At 33.8% G+C, this 15,652-nt stretch overlaps 1 protein-coding gene across 1 annotated transcript; it reads left to right on the plus strand.

The window, feature by feature from the left end:
- The first annotated feature begins 7,630 nt into the window (after positions 1-7,630).
- Positions 7,631-14,904, plus strand: LOC110645328 (glycine dehydrogenase (decarboxylating), mitochondrial). The gene is made up of 15 exons (XM_058129851.1): positions 7,631-9,488; positions 9,732-9,977; positions 10,057-10,134; positions 10,228-10,328; positions 10,421-10,616; positions 10,742-10,867; positions 11,441-11,626; positions 11,740-11,853; positions 12,430-12,582; positions 12,938-13,126; positions 13,423-13,500; positions 13,583-13,708; positions 13,802-13,900; positions 14,064-14,181; positions 14,598-14,904. Exons 1-15 carry the CDS (start codon positions 8,205-8,207, stop codon positions 14,690-14,692), a joined length of 3,189 nt encoding a protein of 1,062 aa, XP_057985834.1. The 5' UTR covers positions 7,631-8,204; the 3' UTR covers positions 14,693-14,904.
- Positions 14,905-15,652: the final 748 nt, after the last annotated feature.

A 15,652-nucleotide genomic window follows, 5' to 3' on the forward strand; every position in this document is an offset into this window, starting at 1 on the left:
ATATTCAACTACGCCCGATTGTCCATATAATAATGTTTAACCTATGTTTCTTAGTCTTTCTCTTCAAATTTCATCATCTCCTAGCACAATTGTGCTCTACCTATAAGGTATCATCTGCATGAACCCTTTACTGTACCATCGTCCTTCCTGCCATAATATTTTTATAATTTATTAACTTTACTTATACTCGACCTATGATTCATATCTATCATCGTTTTTATTGTGCCCTTAACTTTTGTTGATTCCTGAAAGATTTCTCTCACTAATAAATTCTTCCAACACTAATTCCACCCTTATCTAGGGTCATTAATTTGATCCTTGAACTTTCTAGTGATTTATAACCATCCAGACTTGTCACTTTTCGTTCTACCCCTACTATTGTCCTGTCGTTATTGCTTCACTACAAAGTGATTCTGTTGATCACACTAAAAATGTTTGCCTGACATTCATAACGAACCTCTAACTACCTTCTCACTATCTCAAAAGTCTAACCTAAAACCTATGTGTCATTATCTATCATTCTTTTCCTCTCATCATACCTATTTGATCCCTTAGACTGACTTTTATTCAACTTGCTGCTTACTAACTTCTCTTTCTCTACCTATTTAGGTAGTCCGCAATACCATCGCACACCTTCTAACATTTACTCATTATTATTGTATTCCATACCTCCATCACTTTTCTCACTAATGTGGTCCCATTTTGGGTTTTCCATCCTTGTCATTCACCTTGCCAAGAATAACACTTAGCCTACCCTATATCTTAACTTTGTTCCTTCTATTATGCGCCATTCAGATTGTCCTTTCATTTATTTCTTTTGTCTTACCCAAAATAGAACTTGACTATTCTATCCCTGGTTCCATTCTTCTTCCTAACATAATAGCTGTACTTGCTAACTATATCTTTCAGAGTCTCTATCGCGTTATCATATGTCTGTGCTACTCAGATTTGGTCCTTTGACCACTCTAGCTAGTACTTCCACTAGCATTTAGATTATATTGTATCTACAATCACTTGTCCAAACTTTCATTCTGCACTTTCTCTATCCATTGGCCTTCTATAATTTATCTTTGCTAATTTATTACTCTTAACACTATTATAATTAGATTATACTATTGTTTTGAATAATTTGAAATTAGAAAGGAACTCAGCAAATTACAGTCATACTTTTATTGTATGATCTCTATTCTTATCCTTTAGCTTACATAATACCCTTACTACCTCGAGAACTAATTTTGCAGTAATTTTATTATTATTATTATTATTATTATTATTATTATTATTATTATTATTATTATTATTTTTTTTTTTTTCCATGTTTACTCAACTAGCCCAAAACTTAAGATTCCGGGCACCCAAACCTGTCATCCAATTCAAAGGATTTACATCCATCATGATCTGATTATATATGATTCCTATAATGGAACTTGTATCCTCTCCAGGATACCCGAGCCAACTACTCTCTACCACACTCTACAGTCCCATCTGGGACACTATTTTATTGGTCACCATTATTAGTAATAACTTTCGATCCCTTCTGAAAAGATAGGACTATACCCTAACTTGCTGCAACAAAGGTACTACATTTACCACCTTGCCCAAAACCATGTCAAATTAATGTCTCATTTATTATATCATAGCTCCGTAAATCATCAATTCATAGTTTCGACCTTCTCTAGGTAGTAGGGTTGTACTTTATTCCATACTGATACACACAAAGTATACTATTCTCACTCTATAGGTGTCACCTTTACTTTGCAACTAGTCCGAAACCTCTGGTCTGATGGCAACTCTTACTGTAACTCTAGCTCATGCTAGGGTAACTGAGTCACTGACTCTAGTTACCACCCAACTGTGACCTTTCGATATTCTAGCTCTAGGCTCTTAACCAGGAGTTCCCAACTCCTCTGCAGATATAAAACTCTATTCTGGTATTACTGTACCAAAACAGAGACTGCCTGCAACATCCTCATCATAAGCACTACAGGGAAGTACGCAGCTCTACACAATAATCTCATGTCCTGCATCAGAATCTGCAGCTTACAGAGCAGACATCGAGAACATTGTATAGTTACTACGATACGTCCTGACAGACTAGGTCTCCTAATTTCTTATCTCTCTTGAATCTTCTATTATCATAAACTTGTTCTGACTGGGTCACCCACTGATGACTGCCAGCAGCGGTATCCTCATCTTTATCTAGGGCAACTGTACTTTCAAGACTCACTTTTATGTACTCGTGCCTTGCACGAAATGGGCACACCATTTAAACCCATACTGACAAAAATATAACATTTCTTGGAGTACGTATCCTCATGATAGACCTCACATGTCTACTAACTCTATTTCACATTTCTGTGTACTCCACGAAAATCAAGACACTAACTGAGGTAATCTTATATTTCCCGAGATATAACGTAGAATCTAGAAACAAAGAATTACAGGAAAAGACGAAACAGAATCCTATACTCCGCATGTGACTCCTAGTAGACTCTTCCCAACACTTAGATAATTTTTCCCTATGAATCTGGAGCCTAAGCTCTGATACCACATCTGTCACGACCCAACCTATGGGCCGGACCGGCACTAGGACCTGGGCCAGCCTAAAGCCCCCGAGGCCCGTAGTAAGCCTAACTGTTCATTTACCCAATTCTAAGGCCCATTTGGGCCCAATTTCAAGAAAACAAACGGACAGAGTCCGGCCATAAAATGGACTTTCCAACGGGGAGTTTTCGACTCACCCGACCTGTAAACACAATAAATACTCAATTGGGGAGCTCAGCTCACCTTCCACATACTCATCAGCATAAAAATAAATGGGAGCTCAGCTCCCTCATTCAATCCATCCAACATACATAAAATATTAAGTTTACAGGTCCAAAAATAATAATTTAGTTTACAGACCCAAATCAAATAAACATTCCTAACACATGCGGAAATTCTAAGATTTAACAAGATTATACCAACAGCAATAATTGACCTGTGAGGGAGAAAGCAGGTTAACCTCAAAAAATATCCTCCTGTGGCCTGTAAAAATTTTTGAACAGGAGTGAGCGTTCGACTCAGAGAGTAAAATATCAATTTTAACCATAATCTCTATAACTATCTAAAACTAATGCACCCTGTAGAGTGAAATGCAACATCAACATCATTTTCACATCATAACATCAAAAAGGTAATTTGGAGCACTCACACACCTGTAGTATCAATCATAACATATGGGAGCCGATCCCCATACGCCTCTCTTAAATCCAACCGGTGCCCGAATTACTCAAGCTCTGACTTCCACTTAATAACCAAATCGAGGGTCCCAAATAATTACTCAAGCCGTGACTACCCCTCGAAGGATCGGGTCCCAAATAATTACTCAAGCCGTGACTACCCCGCCCTATCCATAGTCCACACCACATCACACGCACGCCAACGCACGCACACCGCCTCCAAATTACAACAACAACATCATGGCACTTTAACAGTTATCAAGCATCATAAATCGTGCCTAGAGTTTAACTACATAAATATATGCATATAAGTGATGCATGGGCATGCTTGAACATATAATAATATCGAAATTACAATTAAAATTAATATTCTACTCACAGACTTGACGGCAATCACTGTGGCGGCTGGGCGGAGGAAGAAGGCTGTCCCGGCTCACCTGACAATTATATTACAATTATTTAATACAAATGACCCAATACAAATCAAGAAAAGACCCAATACGTCCTAAGTCGTGCCGAAAATCCGGCAGAGTCTACCCTATACCTAGGACCTACCCAACCTGCAAAATGGCTCAAAACACACTTCTATATCCACAATCCATATATCTACAACTCAATCACATCACACAGCCCCTCCTGGGCCCATCAAATCAATCATTCATCATAATATGTAAAATTTCAATTTAGTCCTTATAATTGATCATTTTTACAAAAATTGCTCAAATAAGCTCTAAAAATTATAAAACTCTGCCCCGCGGTCCTTAGAAATATTACTAAGCTATTGCAAAAAGAATCGTAATTTTCTAAGCTACCACGAATATTTTATGAATTTTTAATCATATTTAAGCACTAGAAAATTACGAAAAAATAAGGTTCGGGTTTACCTTTGCCGATTCCGACTTCGGGAACGCGCTCGGGATGCCTGACAATGGTGGGGTAGCCAAAACCTCGATCCAATTCGGAGACTTTTCCGGTAGCTGATCTGTCTGGCCGGAAATTCACAGATCCGGACAACTGTCGAATTTCCGCGAATTGAGGATACCTACACGAAGCCCAATAATAATATATAAAAAAAATCAGGGGTTTTACACTAATACTTTATTATCAATTTTATTATTATATTCTAACATAATTTATACTTAATTATAGTCAGCTAATTAATTTGATCTAATTAATAAAAATTATCTTATTTAATTTTTTTATATGTAAATTAATAAAAAATTATTTTTTTTAATATTTTATTTTTTTTCTTTAAATTATTTAAATTATATTTAAGATATCACTCCAAAAACACTCTATTTGACTTCGTAAAATTTTTTTTCTTTTTCTAATGCTGACATTCTTAAAATTAACACATATTATAATTATTTAATTATTCCAAAAAAATGTAATTATATATTTTTTTAATTAAATTTGAATATTTTCACAATTATCTATCTATTAATCATCATTACGATGACGCTTTTATTTTTTTAATTTGATTACTTTTGTTAGTGATGATATATTTAAATTATATATGTTAACTAATTTGTTTTCATAGAAAATAGATTATAAAAGGTGGCAGGAAATTGAAAATATAAATTGGATATATATAAAGATTAAAATTAAAGAATTAAAGCTATAAATTTTAATAATCAAGTTATATAAAAAATATTAAAAATAATTTTCATGAAAAGTGAAATAATAAAATTTAAATTAAATATATAAAATTTAACTTCTATTGAATTTATACATGACACAAGCATGTGTCTAGTATTCATATAAAAACAATTAAGTCTTATATTTAAGAATATAAGTTTCATGTTCAATATATAAGGGGTCGATTAATTTTTCATCAATAAAAATATATTTTCTTATTAAAAAAAAGCTTAATAATTAAATTTATAATAAATTAATTTAAATAAATATATAAATATATAATTACAATTTTCTAGTTAATAGTTGAATTTTCAATTAAATCAGTCAATTTGATTTTTTTTTTTATCAAAAGTCTAATTGATTGATCCCATCCGATTTTTACAACAATGATTAATTTTAAATTTTAATTAAACTAATTATTAAAAAAGCTTGAATTTCTCGATCACTAATAATGAGTTTTCTAATTTCAATAATTTCATATCTATATATCCATCTTAATTGTACCACTAATTTTTTTTTAAGAAAATTTTACCACTTATTAATTTAATAAAAAGTAGCATTTTTAATAAGGGATTATTAAATTGTGATTGTATACTTGTATTAGCTTTTGCTATGAATTTTAAAAGGAATTAAATTTTATTTGCAAAATAATCCTCACTTTGAAAGCTATGTTGAAATTAAAAATTTTTCTAATTATATAATAATTAATTTATTTAACTAAAATTAATTGTACAATAATTATTGATTAAGTTCATGAAATCATCAAAATCTAAATCTTAGAAAAAGAAAAAAAGATCATGATATTTAAAAAAAAAATCAAATGATAAAATAAGATAAATTTTTTGTTGTCTAACTAAGTTTACTTTAATTGAAAGCAAGTTATTGTCGATGAGACTTTAGAATAGTGGTAAATTAGAGTCTTTTAGTCGATCAAGGATAGTCTATTGGGTTTTATTTTTCATCTTTAAGGTATAGGAAGTGAAAAAATTTCAAGTTCAAATTTCTTCAATTACTTATTTTAAGATAATTCACTTTAATATTGAAAAAATAGATGACTACCCCATTAATTATTACCGAGTCTATTAAATCTTCATTAAATAAATAAAAAAAATTTCCATGAAAATGTGACTTTTTTTTGTTCAAATGGATTAAAAAATTTAAAATTTTAGATGTAATCATAATTATAGTAAAAACCTTTAATTTGTGTATTATAACCAAATTTTAGTTAGTTATTACAATAACAATTATAATCAAATGAACTTATTAAATTTTGAAAAATTAACAGAAAATTATAAAATAGTTCCTAAAGTTTTATTTTATTAACAAAATATAGTTTATTGATTTAAATTTTATATTTAAATATTATTTATTTATTATATAAATTATATTTATAATGTAAATATATTTTATATTTATTTTTAATTAAACTTTTGTACTAAAAATTTATTTTTAATGATTAAAATATATTTTAATATTAAGAAAATATATTTTAATTGAAAGAACTCATAAAATAATAATATATATATATATATATATATATCAGTGTAAAAAAAAAAAAAAGAAATATTTACCATTTTCAAAGAAGGCTTCTAAATCACATAAACACTCCTTCAAGCTACCAAGCTAGTTAATGGTTAGCCAATTCATTATCATTCATTCATTTTATAAGCAAAACTAATAAAATATATATAAAAACAATTACAATAGAAATCTAATATCTTAATTCTAATAGGAAAATATATCTATTATTTAGAAATTTTAAATAAACTAAAATATAATAAAAAAAATTTACATGAAATAGAAATACTAGAAACTAAATCTTAACTAAAATAGAAAACTTGAATAACTAATCTAATTGGAATAAGAAAATAAAATAAACTAAATCTATCCAAAATAGGAAGTAGAATTTTGTTTGGACTAAGAGAAGCTAATTGAGTCACTTCATTATTGATCAGAGGTGTGGAGTTACTTCTTCTATTATATTATTTACGTTGTTTTTTAATCTCTTTTATTTTTTAAATGAGTAATTTTTATTCATATTCGAGCATGAATATACTTGACTAATTAATTATTATTATTTTAATTAAAATTATGATAAATTTTGTGTGTATATATAAAAATTTATATAATTTTTTATTTATGGAATGTTTGTAAACTTGGATGCAAGTAAGGGTATTCCTTAGCATACCCGTTTAGAAATTAGTGACTCGCACCCTCACAGTACATTTCATAATAGATTCCCGCACATGGATCTTACTCTAGATTTCACCTTTCCTACTTTAGGTTCATCTCCACCGTTGACTCAGCATCGTTCATCGATCCAACGGTCTTGATCTTATTAGGATAACCCAAAACATGCCTGCCACAAGAACTTGGAAAATTCACACTTCCAGTTTTCGTAACAACAAACCACGTCAGCCAGACATTTTTCCAAGATTTATGCCCTCCACCCAACCCCTCCTGGGTCCCACTCCCACTTAAATCTAAACTTAATAAAAAAAAATGGAAAATCACCAATGGCCATTGGAGACTATGCACTCTCGTTCTAATTTTAATTTGATCTCAATTCAATTTCAATTTTAATTAAATTTTAAAAAAATTTTGATTTGATGTAAAATTAAACTGGCTGATTTTGATCTAATTTAATACTAATTTATTTAATTTAATTTTAATTTAATTCTGATTTGAATTAATTTAATTTCAAGCCCCTTGGCTGCCAAATCAATGGATAGCAAGTGATATTTGAAAAAGATTTTTACGTGCCCTGGATTAGTCCAGATGCCCAAACCCTAGAATGTTTTTGTACTGGGGTGAAGCATAGAGATAAGCGGGGTGTGAAAGAGATTCTGCCACCGAAGAATCTCATATCACATTAATCAAGAAAAAAATTCAAAATTTTTCTTTACTTGTTTGTCTTTGAATGAATGAAAATGGGAACCATTTTGATCCATTGATGCTCAATCTGTTTTCCTTCAATTGCTTCCATTCATTTTCGTTTTTGGAGATTTGGTGAAGTTTTGTTTACAGATGGTGATATTCTGAAAAATCTGTCCTTTTCTTCATGGGTGCCCAGTCACCCACCACCAAGACTACCAGCAGATCTTGAAGCCATAAATTTATTATTATTTTTTTAACATTTATACAACTACTATATATAATATTTATACACAGACAAAAATTCACTGTGTTATCGCCCACCCATTTCTTCACTTGTTTCATGGAGCAGAAATAATTCCATTCTTGAAACTCTTACCAACCCCTCCTCTGCCTTTTGCTTTCCTCTCTCTGCTGGTTTAGCTACAGAAAGAGGAAAAAGAACACTTCTTTTTCTTGTATATTACATTCATGGAACGTGCAAGGCGGCTGGCTAACAGGGCTATCCTAAAGCGGCTAGTGAATGAATCCAAGCAAGGCAACCACCAGGGCCGCAATGAGTCTTCAACTCTGTTGAACTCTTCGTCTCCTGTACTGTACACTCCTTCGAGGTATGTCTCATCTTTGTCATCTTTTGCTTCTAGAAATCCCAGATCAGGGATGTTGCTAGGAGGCAAAAATATTGTATCACATAATGCTGCTGCTGCTGGTTATTATGTTGTTGGGTCACAAGTTCGATCCATATCTGTTGAGTCTTTGAAACCCAGTGATACTTTTCCTCGCCGTCATAACTCTGCCACACCAGAGGAGCAAACTAAAATGGCTGAGTTATGTGGGTTTTATAATCTTGATTCGTTGATAGATGCCACTGTGCCTAAATCTATTAGAATTGATTCAATGAAGTTCTCAAAGTTCGATGAAGGGCTAACTGAGAGCCAAATGATTGAGCACATGAAAAAATTGGCATCAAAGAACAAGGTTTTTAAGTCATATATAGGGATGGGGTATTATAACACACTTGTGCCACCTGTTATTTTGAGAAATATAATGGAGAATCCGGCTTGGTACACACAATACACACCTTACCAAGCTGAGATATCTCAGGGGAGGTTGGAGTCCTTGCTTAATTATCAAACCATGATTACGGATCTCACTGGATTGCCCATGTCAAATGCTTCATTGCTCGATGAAGGGACTGCTGCTGCTGAGGCTATGGCTATGTGTAATAATATCCTAAAAGGGAAGAAAAAGACTTTTATTATTGCTAGCAATTGTCACCCACAAACTATTGATATCTGTAAAACTAGAGCTGAAGGTTTTGACCTGAAGGTAGTTACCATGGATCTTAAGGATATCAATTATAAATGTGGGGATGTTTGTGGGGTTTTGGTTCAGTATCCCGGGACTGAGGGTGAAATTTTGGATTATGAGAAGTTTATTAAGAACGCTCATGCTAATGGGGTTAAGGTTGTTATGTCAACGGATTTATTGGCACTAACAATGTTGAAGCCTCCTGGTGAATTGGGGGCAGATATTGTTGTTGGATCTTCTCAGAGGTTTGGTGTTCCCATGGGATATGGAGGTCCTCATGCAGCATTCTTGGCTACCTCACAAGAGTACAAGAGGTTGATGCCTGGAAGAATTATTGGTGTTAGTGTTGATTCTTCTGGGAAGCCTGCTCTGCGTATGGCGATGCAAACCAGGGAGCAGCATATTCGCAGGGACAAGGCTACCAGTAACATCTGCACTGCTCAAGTAAGATATTATTGTTCATATTATCAGTATTTTGTTAATCATTTATGTACTTCTTGTGAAAAACCACTTCAAATGCCATGTTTTTGGACAAAATTTTTTACACAGATTTTACTTAGCTCAAATCTGTGTCAGGAACACATTCACTTATATTTTTTGTAAAATCAACAAAGCAGACCCTATCCTAAACATTGTGGTAAGTTGGCCTTGCTTTAGTTGAAAGGAATATTATCTTCTTCTATTTAGGCCTTGCTTGCAAACATGGCTGCTATGTATGCTGTCTATCATGGACCTGAAGGCCTTAAAGCCATTGCACAAAGGGTTCATGGTCTTGCTGGAGCCTTTGCACTTGGACTGAAGAAACTTGGGACAGTGGAAGTCCAGAGTCTTCCCTTCTTTGACACTGTCAAAGTTAAGTGTGCTGATGCACATGCAATAGCCGATGCTGCATTCAAAAGTGAAATAAACTTGCGAGTCATAGATGCAAACACTGTAAGTTTAAGTCTATTTGTTGAATTGCTTGACTAAAAGTCAATGCCATGAAATTATCAGAATATGGTTTGCTTTTCAGATCACTGTTTCCTTTGATGAAACAACAACCCTGGAGGATGTTGATAAACTTTTCAAAGTTTTTGCCAGTGGCAAATCTGTAAGTATTACAAAATACTTTTCATGCTTTGATGGTTCCAGTTAATAACAATCGTAACCATTAAGTTGAGATCTTCTTTCTTTCAAATGTCAGGTGCCATTCACTGCTGCATCATTGGCATCAGAAGTTCAGAATGCAATCCCTTCTGAACTAACCAGGGAGAGCCCATTCCTGACCCACTCAATCTTTAACACGTACACCCTTGTCCTGAAAATTTGAACATCAAGGTTATTATCTGGAAGCCACTCTATTTTTTTTTAATTTTTTTAAATTTTTTTTAAATTAGGTACCATACAGAGCATGAGCTGCTCAGGTATATCCATAGGTTACAGTCGAAGGATCTATCTTTGTGCCACAGCATGATTCCACTGGGATCTTGCACAATGAAATTGAATGCAACCGCTGAAATGATGCCAGTGACATGGCCTAACTTCACTGATATTCACCCTTTTGCTCCTACTGAACAGGCTGAGGGTTATCAGGTAGATAGTTACATTATTTAAACGGAAAATTGAGATGTGTTATTGCTATGTTTCTTATGGCCAAATGTTCTGATTCTTGTGAATAAAAAATCAAATTGACCTCTCTGAATTCTTTTTTCTTTAAGGAAATGTTCAATGACCTGGGTGATTTATTGTGTACAATCACTGGGTTTGACTCATTCTCATTGCAACCAAATGCTGGTGCTGCTGGAGAGTATGCTGGGCTGATGGTTATCCGTTCATATCATAAGGTATAGACGTTAAATTGTAAACAGTTTGTTCATCCTCCATAGGATATAGGCTGTAGCTGTAAATGTTTTTTTTCATGGTGTCCTAACAAGAATTTTTTATTTTTTTAAAGTCGAAGTTTGTTTTATGCTGAGCTCAAATTAAGCATGTTGATTTCAGTCTTTGAGGCTTCCTTCTATTCATTTAGAATATTATCATCAGAAAGCGGGGGAAATTCTCTGAAACTAATCCATAGCATCTGAGATTTTCTAGTTTCCAGAGACTCTTTTCTTTGTTGCAAGTATTCCTGTAGGAGTCAATGTAGGTATAACTGTGTAAGTGATTCAGTCAATGGAGTCTGCAGACTATCTGATATGGCATTCTGTTCCTCAAATGTATAGTTTAACAGAAGTATGTAATAGTTGCTGCTTGTTTCTCTTGCCACTGCAAATTTTATTAATTTTTCTTTATTCATGCCTGGACAGTCCTTGACCTTATGTCAATCCTTTTTGCAGTGCTTTTCTAATGTTGTCTGTTCTTTTTTAATCAATTAATTATGCTAACTCCCCTCCCCCTCACTGGGAATGAAATTGCAGTCAAGAGGAGATCATCATCGCAATGTGTGCATTATACCTGTTTCAGCACATGGGACAAATCCTGCAAGTGCTGCCATGTGTGGAATGAAGATTGTTGCTGTTGGAACTGATGCCAAGGGAAACATTAACATTGAAGAGCTACGGAAGGCTGCTGAAGCCAATAAGGACAACCTATCAGCACTTATGGTATGCGTATTTTTTAATTCATTATTTAATTTTGTATTGATGAAAACATCAGTGGGGTTCTGCTGGGAACTTTTTATTTGGTGCCAGTTGTCTTATTGTGATTTAAATTTTAGGTTACATATCCTTCCACTCATGGAGTCTACGAAGAAGGTATTGATGAGATATGTAAGATCATTCATGACAATGGAGGTCAAGTATATATGGATGGGGCTAATATGAATGCTCAGGTCTGTTTTCTTGTACTATCTTCCATTAATTTACTATTAATTATGCTAGTTCTTTGCTTTTCCATAAGCTTTCCAGTTGGAAATGGTGATATTACTTCAGGAACTCATATCCTCTGCAAATATTTAATGGCTTCATTCACATGCAGTTTTTGTTTAGCGTGATTGCTAGGTGAGGAGGTTATAAGCAATTCTAAAATTGCATATTTAGGCCATATAATCCTTGAAGGGGTGCATTTAGCAGAGTTATGAATCTTATGCAATTAGATCAGGATTTTCTTCTTGTAAAATTCAAATTAGTAACTTCTTCATTGCATTATATGCTGCACAGATGGCATTTGAAACTACAAAAAATTCCAAAAAACATCTGCTGGTCCTAGTTTCCTCTTTTGGCCGATGCTTTCCACCCTTTAACAATCATCTTTTTCTTTGAAAAGTTAGTAGGTTCAATTGAATGATTGATGGGTCATCTGAATTTTTCTTGTTGCAGACATCTCTGAAGTGTTATGGCATAACCATTATTGTTTCTTAGCTCAGGTGTACGGATTGTCATCTTAATTTTAAGTTTGGTTCTGTCAGGTGGGTCTGACAAGTCCAGGTTTTATCGGAGCTGATGTCTGCCATCTCAATCTCCATAAAACATTTTGCATTCCTCATGGAGGTGGTGGTCCTGGCATGGGTCCTATTGGGGTGAAGAAACACTTGGCACCATTTCTACCTTCACATCCTGTGGTAAATATTCTTATTACAGTGAAGAACCTAGCACATGCATTTTCTTGTTTAGATTCTATATTTGTATTATGTGTCTTGACTAGACAATTGCTTGATTAATTTTTGTGGGACTACAGATGCTTATTAGGAAAGTATTTTCAATTCTATTTTGAATTTTATTATAATCCATATAATGATTGCATTAAATCAGACATTAAAAAAATATGGAGCAAATTGCCCCATCTTTTTAATAATTCTTATTGTTGGAATGACTATAACAATCATCACTCACATTCCCTTGTTTAGTGTTTACTACAGCAAACATCTTTCCGTCTTTGTTATTCAGTTCTTTAATTTATTTTTCATTGTGTTGAAGGTTTCTACTGGTGGCATACCAGCGCCTGAAAAAACTCAACCATTGGGCACCATTGCAGCTGCACCATGGGGCTCTGCACTTATCTTGCCGATATCTTATACTTATATAGCAATGATGGGTTCTAAAGGATTAACGGAAGCTTCAAAGATTGCCATCTTGAATGCAAACTACATGGCAAAGCGTTTGGAGGTTTTCAGTTTTCTCTTGACTGTCTTTTCTTCTGTAATTACTAATCAATCAGTGATTTCTGAGCTTCAAGAAAAGATCATGAAGCCTTCCACCCCTTTACATAACAAGCTTCATTATTAAAATGACTAAAATCTTGCTCAACTTTACTATTACATTTTGTGACGTGTTTGAAATGCCTGTTCACTTTATTATCTTCAATAGAACTTGGTTGTGACTACTGAATTCACTGTTGAAGTCAATTTGTAGGCAATTGTTGCCCTTTCTTTAATTTTCTCTGTTGTTGTTTTGCTTCTCAGAATTACTACCCCATTCTTTTTCGTGGCGTCAATGGAACAGTTGCCCATGAATTCATTGTGGACTTTAGAAGCTTTAAGGTAGTTCATACCTTGCATATTTCTTTTATTCATTCCCTTTTTTTAATCTGTCATGAGTAATTGCAAGACATTCTTCGTGCAGAATACTGCTGGGATTGAGCCAGAGGATGTCGCAAAACGTCTCATGGACTACGGATTTCATGCACCAACAATGTCATGGCCAGTTCCAGGCACACTTATGATTGAACCCACTGAAAGTGAAAGCAAGGTAAAAGCTGCAGAGAATTTTCTTTTATTTTGTATCCCTCAAACCGCTTCTTCCTTCTAATGGAGTTTCAATCAAATTCAACTTGTTTTTCAGGCTGAGTTGGACAGGTTCTGCGACGCACTTATCTCCATTAGGGAGGAAATTGCAGAGATTGAGAAAGGAAAAGTTGATATCCAGAACAACGTGCTAAAGGTCAGATTACTTGTTATTTTTTCTGTAGAACTTTTACCATTAGGATTTACTGATGGCTTTGAATTTTGTACTGGCATGGTATTTATGCATTTTGGTCCGAGTATTTTTTTTTATCTTCAATTCATTAACCTCTAGAGCTATTATATAAAATGTGAAAATGCAGGGAGCTCCTCATCCACCGTATTTGCTCATGGGAGATGCATGGACAAAACCATATTCTCGGGAATATGCAGCCTTCCCTGCTTCTTGGCTCCGGGGTGCCAAGTTCTGGCCTACTACTGGTATGTGTTTTCATTTATTTTCTTATTTCTGTGATTCTTGAAAGTGGAAACTTAGTTTCCTTATTAAATCTTTGGTCATTGCCATCAATTTTGCTTTCTGTTTGCGAAGACTAGTCTGGTTTCTTCGTTTTAGACGAAATAAAGCTATATCAGACTCTAAGTGACTGTCAGTTCTTCTAGTTCTTAGTTGTTATGCAGTCGTCTTTTTGAATTTAATTCAACAATGACATAGCAATACAACAATTGGCTATCCATCTTCCCTATTTAGAGTCTGAAATTTCAAAAATTTTTCTGATTAGTGAATAATTAGCCGATAACATGTTATTGGAAGAAGCATGTCAGTTCAGTATGCATGTTTACATATTGATACCTCTTTAATTTTACTGATGACTCCATTATGGGGACTGTTATTGTAGGACGCGTGGACAACGTTTATGGTGACCGCAACCTCATCTGCACCCTTCTCCCAGCATCACAGTATGTGGAAGAACAGGCAGCAGCTACTGCTTAATCTGTATAGATGTGTCCCTTGTGAGGCTGCCTATGAACACCAAAGTCAAAAATCATCTCTTTTCTTCTCTGTATACAAGTTCATCCATCCATAATCATATGCTCATTGCAGCTGGAAACATTCATTTCTCAATGTCCTGATAATCAGCTGCCTTAATAACAATTGTTGCTATTTGCAACAATTAGCTTTTGTAATTATCATTGCTTTTCATCTCTCTTTCTCCACTTTGACCACTTGATGTCTGATCAAAAGCCAAAAGCATTTAGCATTTTAAAAACTTTATATGTCACGACACAACCTGTGGGCTAAATCGGCACTAGGATCTGGGTCAGGTCAAAGGCCCCGAGGCTCGTAGTAAGCCTAACTATTACTTAAGTCAATCCTTGAACGGATAGAGTTTTGGCTCAATTTCAGGAATTCAACCAGATAGAGTTTGGCCGTAAAATGGACCATTGAACGGAAAGTTTTTGACTCGCTTGACCCATAAACACAATATATAATAAATTGGGGAGTTCAGCTCATCCTCCACATAATCAAAATGTAATAACTCAAATGGGAACTTAGCTCTTTTATTCAATATCATCATGCACACATTTAATAATTTTACAGGTTTAATATAACTTTTATAATACAGGCCCAAAATAACAATAAGTACTTCTAACATGCGGAATCTAAAACTTAACTCAATTGTACAAAATACATTAAATACTATTAATAGACCTGCGAAGAAGAAGAGCAGGTTAGTTACAACAAATAATCCTCCTATAGCATGGAAAAATAGATGAACTGGAGTTAGCGTTCGACTTAGAGAGTAAAATACTAATTTTAACCACAATTTCTATAACTAACTAAAGCTAATACACCATAACGAATGGAATGCAATATTATCATTATTTTCATATAAACCACATTATAGCATTAAAAAGGTAATTTGGAGCACTCACACACTCAAAACTGTTC

The sequence above is a fragment of the Hevea brasiliensis genome, chromosome 11 (genome assembly GCF_030052815.1).
Source record: "Hevea brasiliensis isolate MT/VB/25A 57/8 chromosome 11, ASM3005281v1, whole genome shotgun sequence".
In the NCBI taxonomy this organism is placed as follows: Eukaryota; Viridiplantae; Streptophyta; class Magnoliopsida; order Malpighiales; family Euphorbiaceae; genus Hevea; species Hevea brasiliensis.

Coding starts and splice junctions, on each gene's coding strand:
- LOC110645328 (XM_058129851.1), top strand. CDS start 8,205: ATGGAACGTGCAAGGCGGCTGGCTAACAGGGCTATCCTAAAGCGGCTA. Junction 12,583..12,937: donor TTCTACCTTCACATCCTGTG/GTAAATATTCTT, acceptor ATTGTGTTGAAG/GTTTCTACTGGTGGCATACC. Junction 13,901..14,063: donor TCCAGAACAACGTGCTAAAG/GTCAGATTACTT, acceptor GTGAAAATGCAG/GGAGCTCCTCATCCACCGTA.